The 23,718-nt window shown below is 44.4% G+C and overlaps 1 protein-coding gene across 2 annotated transcripts in view; it reads right to left on the reverse strand.

Moving 5' to 3' along the window:
* Window positions 1-22,790, reverse strand: part of INIP (INTS3 and NABP interacting protein) — a 43,961-nt gene extending 21,171 nt beyond the window's left edge. The window contains exon 1 of one of the 2 annotated variants that reach the window (XM_077251094.1): window positions 22,530-22,790. In XM_077251094.1, the coding sequence (XP_077107209.1) occupies window positions 22,530-22,554 (25 nt within the window). In that variant the 5' untranslated portion in view covers window positions 22,555-22,790. The remainder of the gene's footprint in view (window positions 1-22,529) is intronic. The other variant, XM_077251102.1, reaches the window with a different exon arrangement.
* Between the last annotated feature and the right edge of the window lie 928 nt (window positions 22,791-23,718).

A 23,718-nucleotide genomic window follows, 5' to 3' on the forward strand; every position in this document is an offset into this window, starting at 1 on the left:
AGTTTTTGATTCAGTTATTACCTCAATAAAGCGTTTTAAAAATTGGCCACAAATATCAGATTTTGTACCTGGAGGCGGTCCGAATCGTCCTCTATGAATCTCCCAACTGCCGTCACTCTTCTCTTCTGCGGCGCTGGTCGCCGCCCCCTGAGCGCTGTTTCTTCTTAAATCTGGCGCCTTGTGCTGTACGTGCCTGCCTGGGGCCTGCGCAGTGTTCATTGTCAGTCACAGCTCAGATGCAGGGTGCCTGACTGCGCCTGTGCGGGCAGTGCGGCCACCCTGTTGCTGAATCCCCGCCCCGCACTGTGTCATTCATTATGCACAGTGCTGGGCTGGGGTTCCTGGGAAGGCGGGGGAGCTGGGGGAGCGTCTGAGCTGGGGGAGCGTCTGAGCTGGGGGAGCGTCTGAGCTGGGGGAGCGTCTGAGCTGGGGGAGCGTCTGAGCTGGGGGAGCGTCTGAGCTGGGGGAGCGTCTGAGCTGGGGGAGCGTCTGAGCTGGGGGAGCGTCTGAGCTGGGGGAGCGTCTGAGCTGGGGGAGCGTCTGAGCTGGGGGAGCGTCTGAGCTGGGGGAGCGTCTGAGCTGGGGGAGCGTCTGAGCTGGGGGAGCGTCTGAGCTGGGGGAGCGTCTGAGCTGGGGGAGCGTCTGAGCTGGGGGAGCGTCTGAGCTGGGGGAGCGTCTGAGCTGGGGGAGCATCTGAGCTGGGGGAGCATCTGAGCTGGGGAGCGTCAAAACAGCGCACTGCGCATGCCCAGGAACCCCAGCCCCGCACTGTGCATAATGAATAACACAGTGCGGGGCGGGGATTCAGCAACAGGGTGGCCGCACTGCCCGCACAGGCGCAGTCAGGCACCCTGCATCTGAGCTGTGACTGACAATGAAGACTGCGCAGGCCCCAGGCAGGCACGCACAGCGCAGGTGCCAGGTTTAAGAAGAAACAGCGCTCAGGGGGCGGCGACCAGCGCCGCAGAAGAGAAGAGTGACGGCAGTTTGGAGATTCATAGAGGACGATTCGGACCGCCTCCAGGTACAAAATCTGGTATTTGTGGCCAATTTTTAAACCGCTTTATTGAGGTAATAACTGAATCAAAAACTAAAAGCCACCTTGTTAGACTGCAGCATTACTGCTGCACAAGGTGGCTCTTTTAGTTTAGAACGGCTGGAGGGGGTGACAGTGGCCCTTTAAGCACATGCGTTTGCATGCATTTTTAAACGCATGCGTTTCTATAGAAAAACACAAGAAAACACAAGAAAACCCTAACCCTAACCCTTGGGTTACTATGGATCCTAACCCTAACCCTAAGGTTAGGATCCCTAGTAACCCTAGGGATCCTAACCCTAACCCTAGGGATCCCTAACCCTTAGGGTTAGGATCCTAACCCTTAGGGTTAGGATCCCTAGGGTAACGGTTAGGGTTAGGATCCCTAGTAACCCTAGGGATCCTAACCCTAACCCTAGGGATCCTAACCCTAACCCTTAGGGTTAGGATCTTAACCCTTAGGGTTAGGATCCCTAGGGTTAGGGTTAGGGTTTGGATCCCTAGGGTAATGGTTAGGGTTTGGATCCCTAGGGTAATGGTTAGGGTTAGGGGTAGGGTTTGGATCCTTAGGGTTATGGTTAGGGTTTGGATCCCTTTATCACCTTGATGGTGGGGGGGGTGGCTTATCAGTGACCTGGTGACCAGGACATTCTTCTAATAAAAAGCTACCCCTAACCCTAGGGATCCTAACCCCAACCCTAGCCAATTCTATTAATAGTGGGTTTTCTAGTTGATTTTGATGATTGGCAGCTGTCACACACTTCTCAGCATGCGTTTCAAAAACGCAAACGCAGGAAAAAACGCATGTAAACGCGTCAAAACGCCACGTTTTTTTTTCTGCATGCAAAAACGCATGCGTCTAAAAAAACGCAGCGTTTGCACACGTTTTTTCACCACCTGCGTTTTTTAAAAAAACGCTGCAGATCAAAACGCAAGTGTGAAACCAGCCTAAACGGCCAAGGCCTTGATTAGTTCCCCGTATAAAGAAAATCAATCTAAGATTCTTATGTTCTAGCATCAAGCTGCTTAACAAAATGAACCCCCAAATCTGAAATGTCTGTTGGTGCTGTAGCTCCTCGATAGTAACTTTACAACATATCTTTTGGACTTGTGGGAATTTAGACCCTTTTAGGGAAATAGTCAAATCCATGATGAAGGATATTTTACTTACAGAGATACCATGGACTCTCTGTCGCTCTCCTCAATATGACTCCCATAAAGGCCGCCCCGGAGCACCAGTATCTCATTCATTGAAAACTACAGATACAGATTAAACAACCCCAAGACGGATTTCATCAACCCAGGTATCATATTAATCAGAATAACAGCGCCAACCTGACAGTGTCTGTAAGTTACTGAGCAAAATCCTGCTGACAGGTTCCCTTTAAGCATATAATTAGACAGTTAAATAGAGTTCAAAGTGCCATTCTTCCACTATATTGAAAGCCTCAGTTCATATAATATAGAATGGCATTTAGGTTGAATTCACATTATAGTACTGTAATATCAGGCTGTATTACTTTACTTGCTATATATTCCATGTTTTCCCCCAATAAGGACCCTAGGGACCTGCACTGTAATCTGCTTGTTTTGCAATTTCTTAGTGTTCTATTTATTCCAATCTATACCTCTTAGATTAGACGCTGAGAGGTAGGCGCTACTATCTGACGTCTATACTTCTTCTTTGTTACTAATATGACACAATTCAAAACTTGCTTATTGAATGTCAGAGGACTTAATGTACCAGGGAAAAGATCTCAAGTGTTATATTTTATGCATAAACAACATGTACTGTACGTTTCCTTTCTTCAGGAAACCCATTTTAGAGGTGATCATATACCTCAGTTTACTAACAAATATTATTGATCTTGGTGCCACAGTACAAATGCGGTTTGGAAGTGTAAGGGGGTGAGTATAGGCCTAGAGCCCTAGACAAATCACTGCCGCATCCTACTTTAGAAACACTTCTGACACACAGGGGAGGCATGTGTTCATTCAGATCTCTATCTACTCCAAAATGTTGACTTCTGCAAACTTCTAAACTTCTATCTCCCCAATTGTGACCAAATTAATACATGCAGTAAATACTTAAGGCATTTTTAAAAATCTTTTAGTTTATCATTAGAGGTGACTTTAATTTGGTCTTGGATCCTTCTTTAGACCTGTCCCTTGGCAGGAGTCACCAATCCAACACAAACAAAAGCTTTGCTAACTGTGCTCCAGTCTCTGAAACTGGTTGATGTATGGAGGATACTACATCCAAAGGATTATAAGTATTATTCTACTTTACACAATATGCATAGCTGCATAGACATCTTCTTAATTAGCCATCACTTGCTTACATGACAACTTACATCTCAGATATATAATCAGACCATGCTCCTGTATATTGTAATCCGAATATACATGAATCCCAAGAAGGCTTCAGAAGTTGGAACCTAAAGTATAATCTGCTTAAAGACTCACCCTGTGGCCCACACCTTCGTGAGACTATACACTCTTGCAAAAATGTCCATGAACATGATGAAACGGACTTACAATGTCAATGAGAAGCTCTCAAATGTGTCCTCAGAGGCATACTAACAAAACATAGATTCAAGCTTCAAAATAAAAAAAATAAAAAGTAGAGAGCAGCTAAAGTCTCCCATTTGACGGAACGGATTGCTCTACTTGACAAACAAACGATCTGCTTCCCTCCAGGTAAACGCAGACCTACTTACTAGTCTAATATACTAGAAAGGAGCTAAGGTCTCTAATAGATTAAATGTATACAAAATACCAAGATCGCATGTGAAGGTACTCGTACGGGTTTGCAGATAAATATGGTCACTCAATGGCAAGAAGGTTACAGAGATGAGAGAATTTGATCAGGTCAGGGTTTATTCGGCTACTATAGCGCTTACCGAATAAGCTACAGAGAGAACCCGGATACATGGAGCGCGCCAGCTGATCTCATTGGCGAGATCACAATCTGCGCATGCGCCGCCTGTAGGTCATTTTCCTGGATGCCACAGTATCGAAGCAATGGAAGTGCAGGGGCTCTGGGCTTTCCCAAAATGCCGGCGGAGCCCCCACACCACCGAGCACTGCCGAACCAGTGTGGGTCAAATCATCGCCGGACCATTAAACACCCCCTGTGAGTTCGCTCCACCAGCACTGCTGATCCCCCCCAGGGTAAGCTGAATTCAGGACTGTAAGACGGACCTCCATTTGACAAATTAATTTTTTTTCCCCCATTTTCCTTATGAAAATTTGGGGTGCGTCAAATGGTTCGGTGCGTCTTATAGTCTGAAAAATACGGTGATTTTTTTTCTTTGAGAGGAAGCTATGAGGGTTAAAAGTTGTCCAGCGATTTCTCATTTTTCCAACAAAATTTACAAAACAATTTTTTAAGGACCACCTCACATTTGAAGTCTTAGGGGGGCCTATATGACAGAAACTACCCAAAAGTGACACCATTCTAAAAAGTGCACCCTCAAGATGTGCAAAACTTCATTCAAGAAGTTTATTAACCCTTCAGGTGCTTCACAAGAACTGAATTAATGTGGAAGGGAAAAAAAATGAACATTTAACTTTTTTTTTTTTTTTTTCCACAAATTTGTTTACTTTGGACACAATTTTTTTTTATTTTCTCAAGGGTACCAGGAGAAAATTAACCACAATATTTGCTGTGCAATTTCTTCTCAGTACACCGATACCCCATGTGTGGAGGAAGACCACTGTTTAGGCACACGGCTGGGCTCGGAAGGAAAGGAGCACCATTTGAGGTTTTGATCGTAAAATTGGCTAGAATCGAGAGTGGACGCCATGTCGTGTTTGGAGAGCTCCCTATGTGCCTAAACAGTGGAAACCCCCCATAAGTGACACCATTTTGGAAACTAGACAAGGGACTTATCTAGATGTGTGGTGAGCGTTTTGAACCCCCAGGTTTTTCACACAAGTTTATAACGTAGAGCAGTGAAAATTAAAAATCAAATTTTTTCCACAAAAATCATCTTTTAGGACCAAATTTTTCATTTTCTCAAAGGTAACAGGAGAAAATGGACACCAAAATTTGTTGTGTGGGAGAAAACTACCGTATATACTAGAGTATAAGCTGACCCGAGTATAAGCCGAGACCCCTAATTTTTGCCAGAAAAAGCTGGGAAAACTTATTGACTCGAGTATAAGCCTAGGGTGGGAAATGCAGCAGCTACCGGTAAATGCCAAAAATAAAAATAGGTACCAATAAAAGTAAAATTGATAGAGACATCAGTAGGTTAAATGTTTTTGAATATCCATATTGAATCAGCAGCCCCATATAATGCTCCATACAGTTTATGATGGCCCCATAAGATGTTCCATATTAAAATATGTCCTATATAATGCTGCATAAAAAGTTAATGATGGCCCCATAAGATGCTCCATATTAAAATATGCCCCATATAATGCTGCATAAAAGGTTAATGATGGCCCCATAAGATGCTCCATAGAATATTATGCCCCATATAATGCTGCACAAAGGTTGATGGCCCCATAAGATGCTCAATAGCATATCATGCCCCATATGCTGTTGCTGCGATTAAAAATAAAGGACATACTCACTAATCGCTCAGGACCCCGGCATTTGCGATATTCACCTGGCGTTCCACCGCCGCTCTGTCTTCCGGGTCCTCTGGCTTTGACTGTTCAGGCAGAGGGCGCGCACTAACCACGTAATCGCGCCCTCTCACCTGAACGTCACAGCCAGAGGACGCAGAAGACGGAGTCCGGCGGTGAACGCAGACAGGTGAATATTGCATGGCTCACCCTTCCCATCATACTCACCTCCTCCTGTCGCAGTCCCTGCTTCTCTGATGGTCTCTGGCGCCGGCAGCTTGTTCCTGTATTCAGCGGTCACATGGCACCGCTCATTAAAGTAATGAATATGTGCTCCCCCTATGGGAGTGGAGTCGCGTCCATATTCATTACTTTAATGAGCGGTACCACGTGACCACTGAACACAGGAACAAGCTGCCGGTGCCCTTCTTATGAATCCTTTCCATCGTACTGATTTGGTGTAAGAGAAGAAATTTCTTTATCTCTCTCACGCTTAACATGGGAGCCTAATGGAATCAACTCTCCCCTGAGGACTGCCTTATGCGTTTCCCAAATGAGAGGAGTAGATTCTCCTTTTAAGATATTTTCTCTGAAAAATCTAGCAATAGAAACATTTAATTGTGATAAATGGTCCCAGTTACCCAGTAAGGACTCATTCAGCCACCATGTCGGAGAAGGCCGGAGAAGAGAGGTGATTCGCAATTTCATGAAAATTGGGGCATGGTCCGAAATTGTGATAGGGCCTAATGAAGTGTCTAAAATTAGTGAGATAGCTGAAGATTGCACCAATAGGTAATCCAATCTTTCATACGAATTATGTGGCATTGAATAAAAGGAGTAATACTTTGTGGTGGGGTGGGAAATTCTCCATGGGTCGATCAGATTAAATGAATTCAGTTTATTTAAGGAGGTTTCTCCTTTCTTTTAGTGGAATAGAGAACATGCCATTAGATGCATCTAGATTCGGATGTAATGGTTTTATTTATTTTTTACGCCATTCCTCGTGCGGAATAAGTGATTAGGCAACTGTATTCTTCAGGTTGGTGTGATTACAGCAATACCAGATTTATATATCGGGTTTTTATGTTTAGCTGCGTCACACACTAAAAGATGCTTTTTTGCAAGAAAAAGTTTTTGCATCACCAAATTTTGAGAGCTATAATTTTTCCATACTTTGGCCCATAGAGTCATGTGAGGTCTTGTTTTTTGGGGGACAAGTTGACTTTTTTATTGGTACCATTTTCAGGCACAAGACATTTTTTGATTACTTTCTATTTCAATTTTTGTGGAGGCAGAATGAACAAAAACCAGCAATTCCGGTTTGTTTGTTTATTCGCAGTTATGCGTGTGGTAAAATTGATAAGGCCACTTTATTCCTCGTGTGAATACGATTACAGTGAGGCCACATTTATACAGTTTTTTATGTTTTGGCACTTTTACACAAAAACTTTTATGGAAAACATTTTTTGCATCGCTTTATTTTGAAAGCTAAAACGTATTTTTCCGCTGATGGAGCTGTATGGTGGATTGCTTTTAGAGGGACAAGATGATATTTTTAGTGATACTATTTTTATTTACATTCATCTTTTTGATCTTGCTTTATTCCACTTTTTCCAAGCGGTATGATGATAAAGCATAGTTTGCTACTTTTCTTTATGTGTTTTCTTTTTACGGTGTTCACTGAAGGGCTTTAACCCCTGCATCGTCCACAGTTTGCCAGGCCTCACAGCTACACACCCCCAGTTCCAACACTCTACCCCAAGCAGGCGCAGTTAATTTTTTTTTTTATGTTTAAAAATGTTAATGTTTTTTGCCCCCAATACTGTTTGGTTATTTCTGTATTTCGCCGCTCGCAACAACACCGTGCGCCAAATAAACACACTGTGCCGTACACTTTGATTTTTTGCCACCTCATAGCTCCAGTAGTTATTAAGTAGAACACTGCAACTTTGTTTGTTTGGTATGGAGCTATGAGTTGTCAAAAAAACAAAAAACACTTGTATTTTCTCCATAATCTCTTCAGTCTGCTTAAAGGGCCACTGTCACCCCCTCCAGCCGTTATAAACTAAAAGAGCCACCTTGTGCAGCAGTAATTCTGCAGTCTAACAAGGTGGCTCTTTTAGTTTTTGATTCAGTTATTCCCTCAATAAAGCGTTTTAAAATTTGCCCTAAATACCTGTCCTTAGACCTGGAGGCGGTCCGAAGCCTCCTCTGTGAATCTCCCAACTGCCGTCACTCTTCTCTTCTGGGGATGTGGTCGCCGCCCCCTGAGCGCTGTTTCTTCTTAAATCCGGCGCCTGCGCTGTGCGTGCCTGCCTGGGGCAGGTGCAGTCTTCATTGTCCGTCATAGGTCAGATGCAGGGTGCCTGACTGCGCCTGTGCGGGCAGTGCGGCCACCCTGTTGCTGAATCCCCGCCCCGCACTGTGTTATTCATTATGCACAGTGCGGGGCTGGGGTTCCTGGGCATGCGCACTGCGCTGTTCAGACGCTCCCCCAGCTCCCCCGCCTTCCAGCGTTGCCGGAATATACAGGTTTCCTTGCCAGCGTTTGGAATGAAGCAGCCGCAAATAACAACGCTGGAAGGCGGGGGAGCAGGGGGAGCGTCTGAACAGCGCAGTGCGCATGCCCAGGAACCCCAGCCTCGCACTGTGCATAATGAATAACACAGTGCGGGGCGGGGATTCAGCAACAGGGTGGCCGCACTGCCCGCAGAGGCGCAGTCAGGCACCCTGCTTCCTGACCTATGACGGACACTGAAGACTGCGCCTGTCCCAGGCAGGCACGCACAGGCGCCGGATTTAAGAAAAACATTGCGAAGGGGGCGGCGACCACATCCCCAGAAGAGAAGAGTGACGGCCGTTGGGAGATTCACAGAGGAGGCTTCGGACCGCCTCCAGGTCTAAGGACAGGTATTTAGGGCAAATTATTTTAAAACGCTTTATTGAGGGAATAACTGAATCAAAAACTAAAAGAGCCACCTTGTTAGACTGCAGAATTACTGCTGCACAAGGTGGCTCTTTTAGTTTATAACGGCTGGAGGGGGTGACAGTGGCTCTTTAATCTGTTTCACAGACTGAAGAGACAATGGCGGTAATACAAAGCAGAACTATACTCAACAGGTCATGTTTCAAAAAACTCATTAGTTATGACACCTGACCTGGTGGGTAGAGAACTGCCTTGTATAACCTCCATTTTCTCTTCAGTCTACGTGATCTATTTCACACAAACTGAAGAGATGATGGAGGTCAAACAAGGCATATCTATACTCACCTGGACAGGTGTCAGAAATAGTGAATTCATGAGGCTGGGTTTTGCGCATCATGAATTCATTATTTCTGACACCTGACCTGGTGAGTATAGATCTGCTTTGTATTATACCTCGATCGTCTCTTCAGTCTGCGTCCAATAGATACTGCGGAACAGAATCAGGATGTAATGACGTCAACTACCTTACCAGCTGCAACCTAAGTGGTTTTTAGAGGAAATACATAGGAGACTCAGTAAAGAGATCAAAACACGTTATTTATTAAGCAAAAATATTAGTAACATTTAAAACATAACTGGTACAGACCCAAATCCAGCAGAACATTTTACACAATATTATCTTGCCATGCCACACGTCCAATATCAGAATCAAAATAGGCAGCAAATTGGTCCCGCATGTGGCCAACTTCAACAGTTGACAGCAGACGGTGATGCTGTTAATCTGGCAATGGGTTTGCAACTGGTTCATCCAGTTCAATGTTGGGTCGCTCCTTAGCCATTATGTAATTGTGGAGAACCACACAGGCTTTGACCACCTCATCGACCGTCTCCATTTTTAGATTAATGGCTGTCGTAAGAATGCGCCATTTTGAGACAAGAATCCCAAAGGTACACTCCACTGTTCTTCGGGCCCTGGTAAGTCTGTAGTTATAAATCCTTTTAGTGTGGTTCAAGTCCCGACTGGAATATGGCTTCAGTAGGTTTTCACACATCTCAAAAGCCTCATCCCCAACCATAACAAATGTTATCGGTGGGCCTTGAGTGTTGGGGAGAGGTCGTGGCAGGGAAAAAACTTAAATTTTTGCCATACACACGTCAGCCTATATCAGAGCTCTTGAAAGTCTGAGTCATTGCCACGGCCAAAAGCTCCAATGTCCACGGCGATGAAGCAACAGTCCGCATCTGCTATTGCCATGAGCACTACAGTAAAATATTTTTTATAGTTGAAGTACTCCGATCCAGTTCTGGCGGGTTTGATAATGCATATGTGCTTTCCATCCACCACTCCCAAACAGTTGGGGAAATCACACACACTCCAGAATTGTTCTGCAATTTCCATCCACATGTCCGCGGTGGGTAGGGGGATAAATTCATCCCGGAGAACGTTCCACAAAGCCCGGCAGGTGTCCGCAACTATTCCAGACAGGGTGGAAATTCCAAGCCGGTACTGAAAGTGGAGCGATGATAAGCTCTCTCCGGTAGCGAGAAATCTGAAATAAAAAAATAAATAAAAAAATTACAAACAATTCTATTTATGGTGGTGTTTAGTTAAAGACATAAAGGAAAATACAAATAATACATGGCAGACCAACAATAATTATGACTGGCATTTGTTTAGAATTATTATGTACCTTAATGTGACCGGGAGACATTCCTCTGCAGGAATCGCTCTACGGAGCTGGGTGTCCTGTCTCCGGATGGCTCCTTGGACACGACCAAGCAAATCCTGAAAAGTCTCTTGAGACATCCTGGTATATTCCGGGAATTTGTCCGGGTTGGCATTAAGCTCGCCATATAGCATGTGGTAGGCTCTACGGCTCTTCCGGAGTTCAATAATGGGGTGTCTCCAAAAAGGCCGATGCCTTGTCCTTCTCTGTCGTTCTCTATTTTTTTGTTGCTCCCAAGCAAACGCACAGGCAAGAAACAGCTTGATACTTAAATCCAGGTTGAAACAAAAGCTCTCCATGCGAAGATCCATCATGACACAGGATACAGTAGCAAAATCTGTATATTTCAGCTGTACAAGGGTCTATATAAAGATATCCCATAATACACGCCCACTGTAGTCCCATTGGCGGTGTCTGTTTATCAAGATTTTTCTCCTGTTAAATTTTCCACCATGCGCACAGAAAGTGCAAACGCATGCAAAACGCATAAAAAAGCGTGAAAACGCAGCGTTTTTTTTAACCACATGCGTTACTTTACGCGTCTAAAAACCGCTGAGCTTGCATGCGGCTTATCTTGAGTTTCAGGTTGCGGATTAAACGCTGCAGATTCTACCGCAAATGTGAAACTAGCCTTAGACACTTTATAACAGCTGTTAAGTCCATTATTCCGTGTAACTGGAAATCCACAAAAAAATCTCACTTTGGATGATTGAGTGAAAGAGGTTAACAGTATTATGAAAATGGAAAACATGATTGCACATGATAATGATCGCCTTGAATCTTTTCATCGCCAATGGACATGTTGGATATTATTCAGTGAGGGGAATGACCTGGCAATCTGGTTGTCAGTAAATAATCTTAAAGTAGAATATTGTGGTAGATGAGGTCTCCTGAGAAGTGCTGGTTTCATGTTTTTTTGTTTGTTTTGTTTCCCCACCCCAGCACCTCCTTTTCTCTCTCATTCTTTCTCTTTCTGCCCTCTTGTATTCCTTACATTCCTCTAACACAAGCATAATTACTGTATTTGGATTATGCAAGAGCTTACATTAATACCTCATCAAGCTAATTGTTCTTATATGCTAATGTTTAATGAAATCCCCTTTGTGACATGCGCCATACTAGTACTGCTCTGTGGGAGGTGCATTCGTGCCCAGAGTAGTACTAGTACGGCACCGCGACCTGACGTTGAGCGCCGCGGCGATCGTGTGCGGGCGTTGGCTGTATGTGACAGCTGACACCATGCACCACCGTTCGCGGCACAGAGAAGCATCGCACAGGGAGGGGGCTCCCTGCGCGCTTCCCTCAGAACAAAGCGACACAATCACGTTGTTCTGATGGTCTCCATGGAGACCCTGGCACCAAGATGGCCACAGGGTCCTTCCCGGTCATGGAGGGTAGGTGGCTTGCGAGCGCCTGCTGAGAGCAGGCGCTGGCATGCCTCCTTCCCTGCCTGTCAGATCCTGATCTGATACTGTGCAGTGCAAAGTGTCAGATGAGCGACCTGATGTAAAGTAGTAATGTCCCATACTGGGACAATGTAAAAAAGTAAAAAAAAAATATATTATAATGTGTAAAAATATATTTTTTTTATATCCCCAAATAAAGAAAAAAATAAAATAAATATTTTACCAATAAATACATGTAAATAAAAAAACAAACAATAAAAGCACACATATTTGGTATCGCAGCTTCCCTAACGACCCGCTCTATAAAACTGTCCCACTAGTTCACCCCTTCAGTGAACACTGTTTAACCCCTTAACGACCGCCGATACGCCTTTTAACGGTGGCAGTTAAGGGTACTTAAACCACAGCGCCGTTAATTAACGGCGCTGTGGAAAAAGTGAATAGCGCCCCCCAGAGTCGGATTTTCTCTGGGGTCTCGGTTACCGGGGGTAGCCGAGACCCCAGAGAACATGATTCGGGCGTTTTTTACCGAGCCCTGAGTTGCGATCGCCGGTAATTAACCGTTTACCGGCGGTCGCAAAAAAAACCCCAAAACGCGATTTGCCATTTAATTTATCTGTCCTCCGATGTGATCGCACATCAGAGGACAGAGAAATGGAGTCCCCGATCGCCCCCCGATACTCACCTGTCTCCCCCGCTGCTCCTCGTGGCTCCCGAAGGGCGCCGCCATCTTCTTCCGGCCAAAAAATGGCGGGCGCATGCGCAGTGCACCCGCCGGCCGGCACCCGGGAGATCTTTGGGGTCTCGGCTGCCGGGGGTAGCTGAGACCCCAAAGAACATGATCGGAGTCGGTTTTTACTGACCCCTGTTTTGCGATCGCCGGTAATTAACTGTTTACCGGCGACCGCAAAAAAAAAAAAAAAAAAACGATGTGTAATTCTCTGTCCTCTGATGTGATCGCACATCAGAGGACAGAGAAATAGGGGGATTCGGGGACCCTATCATACTTACCGGTGTCCCGGGGTCCTCCTGTGTCCTCTCCTGGCCGCCGGCTTCTTCCTTCGGTAAGAAAATGGCAGGCGCATGCGCAGTGCGCCCGCCATGATCTGCCGGCCGGCATCTAGAACAGTTGGGGCTAAATTTAGGGTTAGGGCTAGGGTTAGGGCTAAGGTTGGGGCTAAATTTAGGGTTAGGGCTAAATTTAGGGTTAGGGTTAGAGTTGATTCTAAATTTAGGGTTAGGGTTGGGGCTAAATTTAGGGTTAGGGTTGGGGCTAAAGTTAGGGCTAGGGCTAAAGTTAGGGTTAGAGTTGGGATTAGGGTTTGGATTAGGGTTGGCATTAGGGTTACGTTTGGGATTAGGGTTAGGTTTGGGATTAGGGTTAAGGTTAGGGTTGGGATTAGGGGTGTATTGAGATTAGGGTTAGGTTTGAGGTTAGGTTTGAGATTAGGATTAGGGGTGTGTTGGATTTAGGGTTCTGATTAGGGTTATGGTTGTTTTGGGGTTAGGGTTGTGATTATCGTTAGGGTTGTGATTAGGATTATGGATCGGGTTGGCATTAGGGTTAGGGGTGTGTTGGGGTTAGGGTTGGAGTTAGATTTGGGGGATTTCCACTGTTTAGGTACATCAGGGGGTCTCTAAACGCCACAGCCAATTTTGCGCTCAAGACGTCAAATGGTGCTCCCTCCCTTCCGAGCTCTGCCGTGCGCCCAAACAGTGGTTTACCCCCACATGTGGGGCATCAGCGTACTCGGGATCAATTGGACAACAACTTTTAGGGTCGAATTTCTCCTGTTACCCTTGTGAAAGTAAAAATATTGGGGTGAAAAATCATTTTTGTGGAAAAAATATGATTTTTTTATTTTCATGGCTCTACATGATAAACTTCTGTGAAGCAGTTGGGGGTTCATAGTACTCACCACACATCTAGATAAGCTCTTTGGGGGGTCTAGTTTCCCAAATGGGGTCACTTGTGGGGGTTTCTACTGTTTAGGTACATCAGGAGCTCTGCTAATGCAACATGACGCCCGCAGACCATCCCATCAAAGTCTGCATTCCAAGCGGCACTCCTTCCCTTCCGAGCTCCGATGGGTGCCCAAACAGTGACCCCCCCACATATGGGGTATCAGCGTACTCAGGACAAACTGGTCAACAGATTTTGGGGTCCAATGTCTCCTGTTACCCTTGAGAAAATAAAAAATTGCAGGCTAAAAAATTATTTTTGAGGAAAAAAAAAGGATTTTTTATTTTCACGGCTCTACTTTATAAATTTCTGTGAAGCACTTGGGGGTTTAAAGTGCTCACCACACATCTAGATAAGTTCCCTAAGGGGTCTAGTTTCCAAAATGGTGTCACTCCACTGTTTAGGCACATCAGGGGCTCTCCAAACGCGACATGGCGTCCGATCTCAATTCCAGCCAATTCTACATTGAAAAAGTAAAACGGCACTCCTTCTCTTCCAAGCTCTGCAGTGCGCCCGAACAGTGGTTTATCCCCACATATGGGGTATCGATGTACTCAGGAGAAATTGCACAACAACTTTTGTGGTCTAATTTCTCCTGTTACCCTTGTGAAAATAAAAATTGCGATTTTTTATTTTCACGGCTCTATGTTATAAACTTCTGTGAAGCACCTGGGGGTTTAAAGTGCTCACCACACATCTAGTTAAGTTCCTTAAGGGGTCTAGTTTCCAAAATGGGGTCACTTGTGGGGGGTTTCCACTGTTTAGGCACAACAGGGGCTCTCTAAACCTGACATGGCATCCGATCTCAATTCCAGCCAATTCTGCATTGAAAAAGGCAAACGGCGCTCCTTCTCTTCCAAGCTCTGCGGTGCGCCCAAACAGTGGTTTACCCCCACATATGGGGTATCGACGTATTCAGGAGAAATTGCACAACAACATTTATGGTTAAATTTCTGTTTTTACACTTGTGAAAATAAAAAAAAAATGGTTCTGAAGTAAAATGTTTGCAAAAAAAAGTTAAATGTTCATTTTTGCCTTCCATATTGTTTCAGTTCCTGTGAAGCACGTAAAGGGTTAATAAACTTCTTGAATGTGGTTTTGAGCACCTTGAGGGGTGCAATTTTTAGAATGGTGTCACACTTGGTTATTTTCTATCATATAGACCCCTCAAAATGACTTCAAATGTGATGTGATCCCTAAAAAAAAATGGTGTAAAAATGAGAAATTGCTGGTCAACTTTAAACCCTTATAACTCCCTAACAAAAAAAATTTTGTTTCCAAAATTGTGCTGATGTAAAGTAGACATGTGGGAAATGTTATTTATTAACTATTTTTCGTCTCCTCTCCTCCAGACCCTGGGAACCATCCGGACTGCACACGCCGTATAAGATCACTGGGCGTATAAGATGACCCCCGTCTTATACAGCGGGCATATCCCAAATTCCATATTTTATATGGAAAAGTTGGGGGTCGTCTTATACACCAGAAAATACGATATATACGATATATATATATATATATATATATATATATATATATATATATATATATATATATATATATATATATATATATATATATATACACATATATACACGCACACACACTCAGTACAGACCAAAAGTTTGGACACACCTCATTTAAAGATTTTTCTGTATTTTCATGAAAATTGTACATTCACACTGAAGGCATCAAAACTATGAACTAACACATGTGGAATTATATACTTAACAAAAAAGTGTGAAACAACTGAAAATACAGTATGTGAAACAACCAGCATGGCTACCACAGCATCTTGCAGCGGCATGCTATTCCATCTGGTTTGCGTTTAGTTGGACCATCATTTATTTTTCAACAGGACAATGACTCCAAACACACCTCCAGGCTGTGTAAGAGCCATTTGACCAAGAAGGAGAGTGATGGGATGCTACGCCAGATGACCTGGCCTTCACAGTTACCAGACCTGAACCCAATCGAGATGGTTTGGGGTGAGCTGGACTGCAGAGTGACGGCAAAAGGGCCAACAAGTGCTAAGTATCTCTGGGAACTCCTTCAAGATTGTTGGGAGACCATTCCCGGTGACTACCTCTTGAAGCTCATCAAGGGAATGCCAAGAGTGTGTAAAGCAGTCATCAAAGCAAAAGGTGGCTACTTTGAAGAACCTAGAATATAAGACAACAAAAAAGTGTGAAACAACTGAAATTATAAGTATATAATTCCACACGTGTTAATTCATAGTTTTGATGCCTTCAGTGTGAATGTACAATTTTCATAGTCATGAAAATACAGAAAAATATTAAACCAGAAGTTGTGTCCAAACTTTTGGTCTGTACTGTGTGTGTATAATATATATATATATATATATATATATATATATATATATATATATATATATATATATATATATTTATTTATATACTGAATTGCGGGTTTTGGTTCATTGTCTCCCAAAAATCGGAATGGAAAGCGATCAAACAATGTCATGTGCCTGAAAAGAGTACCTATCAGTACCAGTCAGCTCGTCCCACAAAAAAACAAGCCCTCACATGACTGTCGGCTGAAAAATGGAAAAATTATAACTCTCAAAATATAGTGATGCAAAAACTAGTTTTCGTAGTAAAAAGTGTCTTTTAGCATGTGACAGCAGCCAAACATAAAACCCAATACTAATCTAGTATCACTGTAATCGCACCGACCCAAAGAATAAAGTCACCTAATCATTTATCCCGCATGAGGAACGGCATAAAAAATAAATAAAACCAATTTTTCACATGCTGCTGATTTTTTCATTCCGCCTCCCAAAAATCACAGTAAGGCTTGGTGCACATATATCCTGCACTCTGCGCTGAGTGCTTACACCGGGATTTCCATGTAAATCTATTAAATACCTGTTTCAGTCTGAACCTCTGGCGGACGATTCCCTATAATGAGGCATATGGAGGCACTATGGGCGCCATAGGACCTGTGATCCGACGGTGTCCATCTTTTTAGGATTGCATAAAAGTGCCGTTGACAACAGTTTTGTGAACCTCAGAAAAGAAGGACACCGCTGACCAGAGGCCAGACAGAGTCCAGAGTAACTGCTGCCTTATTATAGTGAATGGATCCCTTGGGGATTTCATCTGAATTACGTTACTTGTGACTTAAAGGGAAACTGCGATGTTAGTGCCCAACGTATAGCACATAAATGTTCCTAATAAAAGCTTCAACTCAATACACAAAAAAAGCAAGTCCCAACTAAGGTCTGTCATCTGTTAATGGAAATATAGGAGGTTTCCAAGTTACTTGTAGAAACAAAGGCTCTGGAAAAGCAAAATGGCTCCGCCTTCCAAAAGAAATTCAGCAAACTCTGTGCTCTCAAATCTAAATCACCCCTCTCTTCAGAGCCCCAGTATGCCTAAACCATAGTTAGTGTCCACATGTTTGGCTTTTCTGTACCAATGAGAACCTGCCTAATTTACATGTGCATGAGTTAGGCACAATGTACGGTCACTACAACGGCAGTTTGCAATTTTCACTCAGCAACATCCACTGCTGCCTGTTTCTGGAAAACACTCGGAGTCAAAAGCATCACAACAACTGTAATTAAATTCCCAAAGAGGTATAATTTCCTAAATGTGGTCACTTGAGGAAGGATTCTGCTCTTCTAACAGGGGCTCTGTATATGGAGTCCGCACACTATTATACAAAATTCTGCGCTCAAGGATGCCTCTTGTACAACAGTACAGCTTAGCCATACGGCGAGACTCAGGAGGGACAAAGTGCTATTTGCCAACAACGCTCCGTCCCTCCCGAGTCTAGCCGTATGGCTTCAGCAGAAATTGTGGGACAAATTTTGGTGCCATTGTTACCCTTTGAAACATGAAAACATTTGAGGCATTGTTGGATAAATCTGATTTTTCATTTTCACAGATCAACGTTGTAAAATTCTGTGACGAACCAAGGGGTTCAAGGTGCACACCACATGACTAGATACATTTCTGAGGGGTATATTTTCCAAAATTGGATCACTTGTGGGAGTTTTCCACTGTTTAGGCACATTAGAGGCTCTCCAAACTCGACATGGAGTCCACTAATGATCACAGCAAATTTTGCCTTCAAAAAGTCAAATAGCGCACCTTTCCTTCTGAGCACTGCTCTGCACGCAAACAGTAGTTTTTCTCGACATATTAAACAAATTTTGGTGTAAAAATGAGAAATTGCTCGTGTCTCATGTAAAGTAGACATGAGGGAAATGTTATTTATTTAAGGGCATAAAAAAATTGCTAAATTTTCACCAAATTTTCTCATAAACGCACGTCATATTGAAGAAATTATACCACTACCATGAAATACAATATGTCACGAAAAAAAAGTCTCAGAATCAGTGGGATCCGTTGAAGCGTTCCAGAGTTTCCTTATAAAGCGACACTGGTCAGAATGGTAAAATTTGAAGGTGGTCATGAAGGTGAAAACAGCTTTGGGGGTGAAGGGGTTAAAGGTCTAGATTTATCAAGACTGACATTTTGTATGCCAGTCTTGATGAAGAGTGCGCAGAAGTAGGCTACCCCAAATTCACAGAAGCGTGTGCCTCTAAAGACTCCAGCATATCTTTTGGTTACCATGTGTCGCCACAAAAAATGTACTCCAGTGAAAGATTGGTGTAAATTTTTTGTGAAAATTTACGCCACTTATGAATTTGTCTGGATCGTTTAGCCAAGCCTACTCCTTGCCAAATTCTACCCACTTTTCAAAAAGATGGTGGAGCTGGCTGAGAAAATTGTGTGACAATTCAAGAAGTTTTACCCCAGAAAACTGGCATAAAGTACTTGATGAATCTGTTTGTGTCAATTACTAACACGCACTGATATCTTGTGGTTTTCTTGTACTATATATAGCCAATACTTCGCAGTTGGTGCACTAATGGAACCTAGATATAATAAAGGCTGTGCGCTCTTAACAGCGCACTAACCACTGAGAGCTACACAACACCATGTTATAAATGGACACAAACATTTCAAAGACATTAGATGACATGATGCTTACAGTGACTCATAACATTGAACTTTCATTTGGCCATTTCTACAATATTCCTGCTTAAAATTAGTCTTTTACATGGCAGTAGAAAACTCCACACATACATGTCAAAAAGGTCAGTGGTCCACTCATCCAAGTAGGATCCTATATATGTAGTACACCCAAAGAATAGACTATAAATGTCAGGTAAAGTAACTGACTCACCAATTTCATCATTAAGGAGTTATTCCCATTTTAGCTTTTCATGAGTGAGATGGAAATAATAATCCATCCTGAAGGCCAAACTATGGAAACCATAGAGACCGGCTAAGCCTCGCTGTTTCCGTAATGCTTTCAGCTCCTTCCATAGCTCCAACTCTACAGGAGAGGGCAAACAGAGGATTCATATCTCGTTCATCTCAGTCACGGAGGGCCGAGATGGGAATAATCATTTCACCTGGTATTAAGATAATTTTTAGATCTTAAAGGATTGTCCAAAACTTGGACAACCTCTACTCATTCTGAATGTTTGCATCTATTAAAATAAAAACACCTATACTCAACTTCGGTGGCAGTGCTGTTCCAGCGGTATCAGCATTCGCATTCTTGGGGCTCACATGAGGTTGCTATGTCACGTGAGCCCTGCACCCAATCAGAGCTAGGGCTCCCTCTCCTGTCCGATCAACGCCCCGCTACCGCGTCATCGTGAGGGCCCTATCGCTGTCGTGTCAACCCGGGGTTGTCCTGATGGTCAAGGGGGTCTGCTAGCTACATGACTTTTATGGTCTAAACAGGCTCATGTGCTTGAAAATTGTATCAATAAAACCACCATCTCGTCCCGCAAAAACCAAGCCCTCACATGACCCTGTTGTCAGAAATATAGAAAAATTATAGCTCTCAAGATCTGGCAATGCAAAAACTTTTTTTTTTTTTTTTTTTTAAAAAGCATTTTTTAACATGTGATGGCAGCTAAACATAAATCTTTCATCGCACCGACCTGAGGAATAAAATCGCCTAATCACTAAGACTGCACGAGGAACGGTGTAAAAAAATAAATTATTCACCTCCTGTTGATTTGTTAATTCTGCCTCCAAACGAACGCAGTAACGCTCAGGTCACATCTATCCTGTGCTTACATCGGGGTTCTCGTGTAAATCTCTGAAATACATGATCCAGACAGAACCCACAGCTGAAGATTCCCCATAATGAGGCAGATGGAGGTATTTTGGATACAGTCTGACGCATGATCCAGCTAAATGACTAAAAAGGTGACAGGACTCTGTAATCTATAGGAATGCCCACCACTGTAGGATCCCTATGATATTTTTGACAAATAGACACTTTATAAGAACAGAGACACTTTTTTTCTCTATTCTATTTTGGAGCAATTTTGGTCTCTCCTAGCTGGTGCCTTCCCCCAATAGCAAGTACACACTCCCTTAATGACTTCTAAGGGAGAAAAACACGTCAGGAGGGAATTTTTTTCTGGGGAAAAAGCCTTACTTGGGTACTGCCCTTGTCAGCTAATTGAAGGGGCACCTCAGGGTGAGGCATGCTTTGGATGATGCAGGGACGCGTCATCCACAAGAAGCAAGCAGGAGGGTGGCATCACAAGCAGATGGGAGGCGCCAGACCAAGGAGAGCGACACTCCTCAGACCAGACCACCCCACAGGTGAGTATAATAAAAGGTCTTTCTTCTCTTACAGGTTGAGGTTATAATAAAAGTTATTTTTCTTCTCTTGCAGGTCGGGTTGGGGCTTATACATAGCATTATAGAATGCTTTACATCAGTCCTGAAAGTGGGTGGCCGTATCTTATATTGGGCAAAACTGGTGACAAGTTCCCTTTAAAAATGCTCACTACACAAATAGATGAATTCCACAAGTATAGTTTGCAAAATGGGGCCACTTGTGGGGGTTTCTACTGTTTTGGCATGTTAGGGGCCCATCAAATGTGACATGAGATCTGCAATCTATTCCAGCCAAAATTGGCGCTCCTTCCCTTCCAAACCCTGCCATGCACCCAAACAGCCGTTTTACACCACATTTGGGGAATAGGTGTACTCAGGGGAAATCGCATTACAAATTGTATGGTCCATTTTCTCCTGTTACACTTGTGAAAAAAAAAAAAAAAATTGGTGCTAAAGCAACATTTGTGGGGAAAAATGTGACTTATTTTCACAGCTCAAAGTTATAAGATTTTGTGAAGCACCTGGGGGTTATAAGGGCTCTCCACAGATCTAGATAAGCTACCAATATAGGGTCATTTATGAGGAGTTTCAGCTGTTAAGGTACATCAGGGGCTCTGAAAAACGTGACATGGCGTCTGCTATCGATTTCATACAATTTTGAGTTCCAAAAGCCTGTTACACTTTAAAAAAAATGCAATATTTTTGTGCGAAAATGATATGCTAAAATGAGGGGTGTTATTCAACAAAATTTTGTCCCGCAAAAAAACAATCCTTATACGGTCATATTGGCAGGAGAATAAAGAGTTATGGCTCCTGGAAGAAGGGGAGGAAAAATCAAGGGTACAAAAATGGAAAATCGCAAGGTAATGAAAGAATTAAAGGGATATCTCCGGGCTTCTTGGGTCCTAGGTGTGCTGTGCACCCTACGAGTGCCAGTGTGAACCAGTGGCGTGGTTGTGGTGCTGGTGTGGAGCGCTCTACCATGCTATTAGCAGAGGTGTATGTGACCAGTGTGTGTGTGTGTGACCAGTGTGGGTGTATGTGTGTGACCACTGTGCGTGTTTGACCACCGTGCGTGTGTAACCAGCGTGCGTGCGTGTGACCAGTGTGTGTGTGTGACCAGCGTGCGTGTGTGACCAGCGTGCGTGTGTGTGACCAGTGTGTGTGTGTGTGTGACCAGCGTGCGTGTGTGTGACCAGTGTGTGTGTGTGACCAGTGTGTGTGTGTGACCAGTGTGTGTGTGTGACCAGTATGTGTGTGTGACCAGTATGTGTGTGTGTGACCAGTATGTGTGTGTGTGACCAGCATGCGTGCGACCAGCGTGCGTGCGTGCGACCAGCGTGCGTGCGTGTGACCAGCGTGCGTGCGTGTGACCAGTGTGTGTGTGTGACCAGCGTGTGTGTGTGTGACCAGTGCGTGTGTGTGACCAGTGTGTGTGTGTGACCAGTGTGTGTGTGTGTGTGTGTGTGACCAGTATGTGTGTGTGACCAGCATGCGTGCGACCAGCGTGCGTGCGACCAGTGTGAACAGCGTGCGTGTGACCAGCGTGCGTGCGACCAGCGTGCGTGTGTGTGACCAGCGTGCGTGTGACCAGCATGCGTGCGTGTGACCAGCGTGCGTGCGACCAGCGTGTGTGCGTGACTAGCATGCGTGCGACCAGTGTGCGTGCATGTGTGACCAGTGTGTGTGTGACCAGTGTGTGTGTGACCAGTGTGTGTGTGTGACCAGCGTGCGTGCGTGTGACCAGTGTGTGTGTGACCAGCGTGCGTGCGTGACCAGTGTGTGTGTGTGACGTGCGTGCGTGTGACCAGTGTGTGTGACCAGCGTACGTGCGTGTTGGGGTCAATTTGGTTCTGTCGCATTGATAAGAAAACTAACGCTTGTTGCGGTGCAGATGGCGCTGCTGCCAGCAGTGTGAGCAGGTTATTGCACCAGTAGTAATGAATAATCCCCTCCCCGCTAGCTCAGCACATGGGGGGCTTTGAGGCTAAAGTGTACCTGAACCACCGAGGCTACCAGCAGCCATCGCCCCCTGCAGGGGTCACATACTATGACAGCCATTAGCGGGAGGCGCAGTGTGGCGTCCTGGCCCCTATAGAGTGCCCTCAGATGGCGCCACACTGCAGACCACCACCTCGGTCGGGAAGCCTTGGACACACGTTACCACTGCCTGACCCACTCACTAGACGGTATCGCCGTGTGTATACCTGCTGCCGGTGTCGGTGCCGCCATCTTGCCAGCCGTTCGGAAGATGAGTAGACTAACTTGTACGTCGTTACTAAGCAACCAGAAGAAGCAGCGGCGGCCGCCATGTGTGTTTCTTGCCCCCCTTTTTGTAAATCGCAGCAGAGACAACAAACACACAAAAAAAAGCCTAAAATGTATTAGTCTTGAAAAGACTCCTGTTGTGCTACATTTTGAAGTACATTTTTCTTCATACGTTCCGCGTCTTAGAAGTTTCTTTCCCAAAACAAAGATGGCGGCCTCTGTCTCCGTGCGTTACGTCACCTCCTACCATAGAGCACTAGGACGTGGGTGGGTAGAGGACTATACGACGTGACCGCTCTATGACCGCTCCAATAAATAAATACACAGTGCATGGAACGAGGCTGAATGGCCCGCTGGGCTGCAGAGGCAAACAACGTGTGCTATGTGCCGGAGCCGGAAATAGAGAGCTGCGCTGCTGCAAAGGCACTTGTGGCCAGTTATTAACCTTTCGTAGCCAGGGAATTGCGTGCTTTCCCTCCACTTGTTCCAGGAGCTATAATTTTTGTAGCATAACAAAATGAGTTGTTTTTTTTTTCGGGAACAGTTGGACATTTCAGTGACATAATCTATTTTAACAATACTATGTACTGGAAAGCAGAAAAAAAGCAACGTTTCAAAATAAGCCAGCGTTCTAGCATTCTTAGGTTTTGTTTTTGCAGCATTCGTTGCGATATAAAAATTGATTCTGAGAGTCTAAGTTGGGTCATACACAGGAAACAAAAGCACACAGAGGCACAACAATATCTGAACGATAACCTGGGTAAACAACTCAGGCCGGGTAAGCAAAAGTATCACTGACACAGAACGAGGCCAGCAGCAGCCCTAAATAGCCCTCCCTGAACCAAACAAGGTTAACCCCTACCCGACCAGGACGGGAGAAAAAAACCCGTCCTGTGTCATGGCAGAACTCCACCAGCTCCAATCTGTTGGCCACGGAAATGCTGCCTTTCCGCCTGGTAGATACAGACGGTTTCCAAAAGCTGATGGCCGTCACAGTCCACCTGTACCGACTGCCCAGTCGCCATTACTTTTCTAAGAAAGCTGTGCCTGCTGTGCTACACCAGCATGTCGCAGACAACATCACCTGTACCTTGACTAAAGCCCAGGATTAGTTTGATCAATGCCTGT

This window comes from Ranitomeya variabilis, chromosome 1 (genome assembly GCF_051348905.1).
Source record: "Ranitomeya variabilis isolate aRanVar5 chromosome 1, aRanVar5.hap1, whole genome shotgun sequence".
Taxonomy (NCBI): Eukaryota; Metazoa; Chordata; class Amphibia; order Anura; family Dendrobatidae; genus Ranitomeya; species Ranitomeya variabilis.